The sequence below is a fragment of the Nestor notabilis genome, unplaced genomic scaffold, assembly GCF_000696875.1.
Source record: "Nestor notabilis isolate BGI_N333 unplaced genomic scaffold, ASM69687v1 scaffold20189, whole genome shotgun sequence".
Classification (NCBI taxonomy): domain Eukaryota; kingdom Metazoa; phylum Chordata; class Aves; order Psittaciformes; family Psittacidae; genus Nestor; species Nestor notabilis.
Genome location: NW_009945321.1, coordinates 35,617 through 38,623, shown reverse-complemented (window position 1 = coordinate 38,623; position 3,007 = coordinate 35,617). Strand labels below are relative to the sequence as shown.

The window sequence follows — 3,007 nt, the reverse complement described above, 5'->3', positions numbered from 1 at the left end:
AGCTGGCTCATGCTGCCTCCTCCACTGGCATGCAGCCCCCGAAGCCCGCTGCGGGGAACGGGGGCTCGCAGGATCCCACCGCACAGACCATGGAGATGGAGAGCAACCAAGGTAACCTCTCGGGCGGCCTTCCTGCCTGCATCTGTTGCCTGCATCCCCCTGCCCACCTCCCCTTTGCTCGCTGCCAGGCATCCTTCCTGCCTGCTGCACGGTGCCGCCGTTTCCCGTTCCGTGCTGGTGTGTGGTTGTGGGGAGCAGGCAGGAGCACCCCCAGGCTGGATTTGTTGCTGTTGGGCTCCAAATTTCTAGGGATCCAAACCTTAACTGTCATGCAGATGCGCTGGGTCCGCAAATGTGGCTTTATTTGGATTTGTGCTACTAAAGAAGTGGAGAATATGTCCTGACCTTCAGGCTTGCTAGAATTTTTAAGCAGTGGCTGAGGCTCAGCAACAAAAGCAGGGGTTCAGGGTTTGTTTCTATGAAATAATTAAAATCTTGATTAAATAAAATCATAGGATGGTTTGGGTTGGAAGGGACCTTAAAGATCATCTAGTTCCACCCCCCTGCCATGGGCAGGGACACCTTCCACTAGACCAGGTTGGTCAAAGCCCTGTCCAACCAGGCCTTGAACACTGCCAGGGATGGGGCATTCACTTTTTACATGTGTCTATTTCTTTAACCCAAATTGGGTTATATTTTCTACTCCAGCCATCACTTAGATTTTCTAAGGTTGTTTTGTTTCACTGTAGCCTGCTAGAGGTCCCCTCTGTCCAGCTATACCTGCAAGCTATCAGTTTGCCATGGCGTGCAAATGCGAAGCATACACTGTGATGCTTCTAGAGCTCACTTAGAATTAATATAAAAATTGGATCTGCAGAGAGTTAGGTAAGGAAAGAAGACATTATTTGAATAAATGGTTTAAATATACTTCTTTGAGCATGGTTTCTCCACAGCAGCTGTATCAGTTCACGTGGGACAGCAGTGTGTCGTGTGTGCCATCACAAGTTTCTTTCTAGTTGAATTTCTTTCATTCTAGCTGGTAAACTAGAGATCAAAAAAAAAGACCAACTTAAAAATAAACCAAACCTAAAGTAGAGATCAAAAAACCCCAGAGATCAAAAAAATATTTTTTTTTCATTAATTCTAGCTGGTAAACTGGAGATCAAAACCCTTGCATCTTTTATGGATCCCTCGTGTGCCTTGCACTAGGAGCAAACTCTTTCCTTGTGTGGCATTGCTTAAAAGTCATCATCATTTAACTGTGCTGGATATAGAACAGAGACCAGGGGAGGACGTTGAGTGATTGCAGGGCAGAGTAGTTGCATCTCCAAATCACAGTTGGTTAAAACATGGCTGCGATTGGCTCCGCAGCATCTCGGCTGTGGCAGTGCTTCTGCCACTCTGTGGGCAAGTGGGGTTTGTGGACCAGAAGGGGGGCAACACAGCCTGAAATCACGCTGCTATTTCCCCATCTTCTAATCTTGCTGTTATGTGGACCCCACAGTGGTATTTCCCAATTCTGCCCCTCTATTAGGCAGCGCCATGTGTCAGACCAAACCCATGTGTGCAATGTTACTGCAATAGACTTGTGACTTATGTGTGGCTTGCAAACTACTATTGTGGCTGTATCTTGAGGGTTCAGTCCACATGTGCTATCTTTTTCCAAGAGAGGTGCAACCTCACAAGTAGTTTTTAAAAGAGCTCTTTTAAATGAAACAGCTACTAAAGGTCTCCTAACACTGCAAAAATGCACTTCAGAATTGCTAAAGGTCTCTGAAGGGAAGATTGTGATGAGTGTGGGAGGGAGGCTGCAGCCTTGCAGAAGAGCAGTTGTCCTGTTGCCAGGCTCCAACAGTCCTGGAGAGAGGTTTGAGTAGAAGGTGGAACCTTATAGGCTTTGGAGTATTCACAAAGTAAGGACCTTTGTGGCTTTAGAAAGTCACTTCATTTTCTCATGCATTAGCAACAAAGTGGAATGTTCTCTCCATCCATATGTTAGGGATATGCTGGACAGAGCTGCCCAGCAACTTGGGTCAGCAGCAGAAGAGCATGCTGAGAGGCTATTTTGGTACACCTGGTTAAACTGGCAGGAATTACTCTTTGGCATGTGTGCTTTGGGTGAGCATGAGTAGGTGTGTGTATGTGTTGGGCTGGGAGGGCCATTTTTCGAAGTTAGGCCAATGTGTGACTTTTTCCTCCTCTCTTTCCAGTGGAGCTAGCAGCAGGCATGGACGAGAATTTTTGCCCTGCCGGACCCTCCGCCAACCTCCTACCTCATCCCAAGCCCCCGCTGTCCATGGAGTGCACGAGGCGCGCCTTACCCCCAGATGGGGAGGGAGATGGCTCCAGTGTGAAGGGCGACCTGAAGGCAGCACAGGGCAAAGGCTCGTGGCCAGCAGAGAGCACCTATGCCGGTGGCCCAGGCTGTGTGAGGGACCTGGTGCCCACCTCTGAGAGAGGGGGTCCCCTGCCTGAGAATGGGGCAGCGGGTGAGGGGCCAGGGTCCGGCACTGAGGGGAAGGGACTCGCTGCCAACCTGCTGTTTTTTTTTGGAAGGCTCTGCCTGAGGCGGCCGTACCTTGCATGGGACAGGGCACTGGCCCCCCCGGAATGGACGCCAGCTCCATGGGGGCTGCCCCCAACCAGTTCCACCCTCTCTACATGCCTGGTTTGGAATACCCGAATTCAGCCGGGCGTTACCACATCAACCCGGGTCTGCAGGGCTTTGGTCCCATGATGGGGGGGAAGCCTCCTCCTCCTGCCTCCCACCCTCAGCATTTTCCCCCACGAGGTTTCCAGCCAAGCAGTGCCCACCCCGGCGTCTTCCCCCGGTATCGGCCCCCCCAGGGCATGCCCTACCCTTACCAGCCACAGCCTCAACCTTCCTACCACCACTACCAGCGACCGCCCTACTACGCCTGTCCACAGGGCTACTCGGACTGGCAGAGGCCTCTCCATCCCCAGGCCAGCCCCAGCGGGCATCCCACTGCCACCCCGTCACCGGCCA

At 51.7% G+C, this 3,007-nt stretch overlaps 1 protein-coding gene across 1 annotated transcript in view; it reads left to right on the top strand.

The window, feature by feature from the left end:
* The first annotated feature begins 29 nt into the window (after positions 1–29).
* Positions 30–3,007, top strand: part of LOC104412191 (cat eye syndrome critical region protein 2-like) — a 5,285-nt gene continuing 2,307 nt past the window's right edge. Inside the window, 3 exon segments of the mRNA XM_010022822.1 lie at positions 30–111; positions 2,211–2,440; positions 2,557–2,996. Coding sequence (XP_010021124.1) covers positions 30–111; positions 2,211–2,440; positions 2,557–2,996 — 752 coding nt within the window.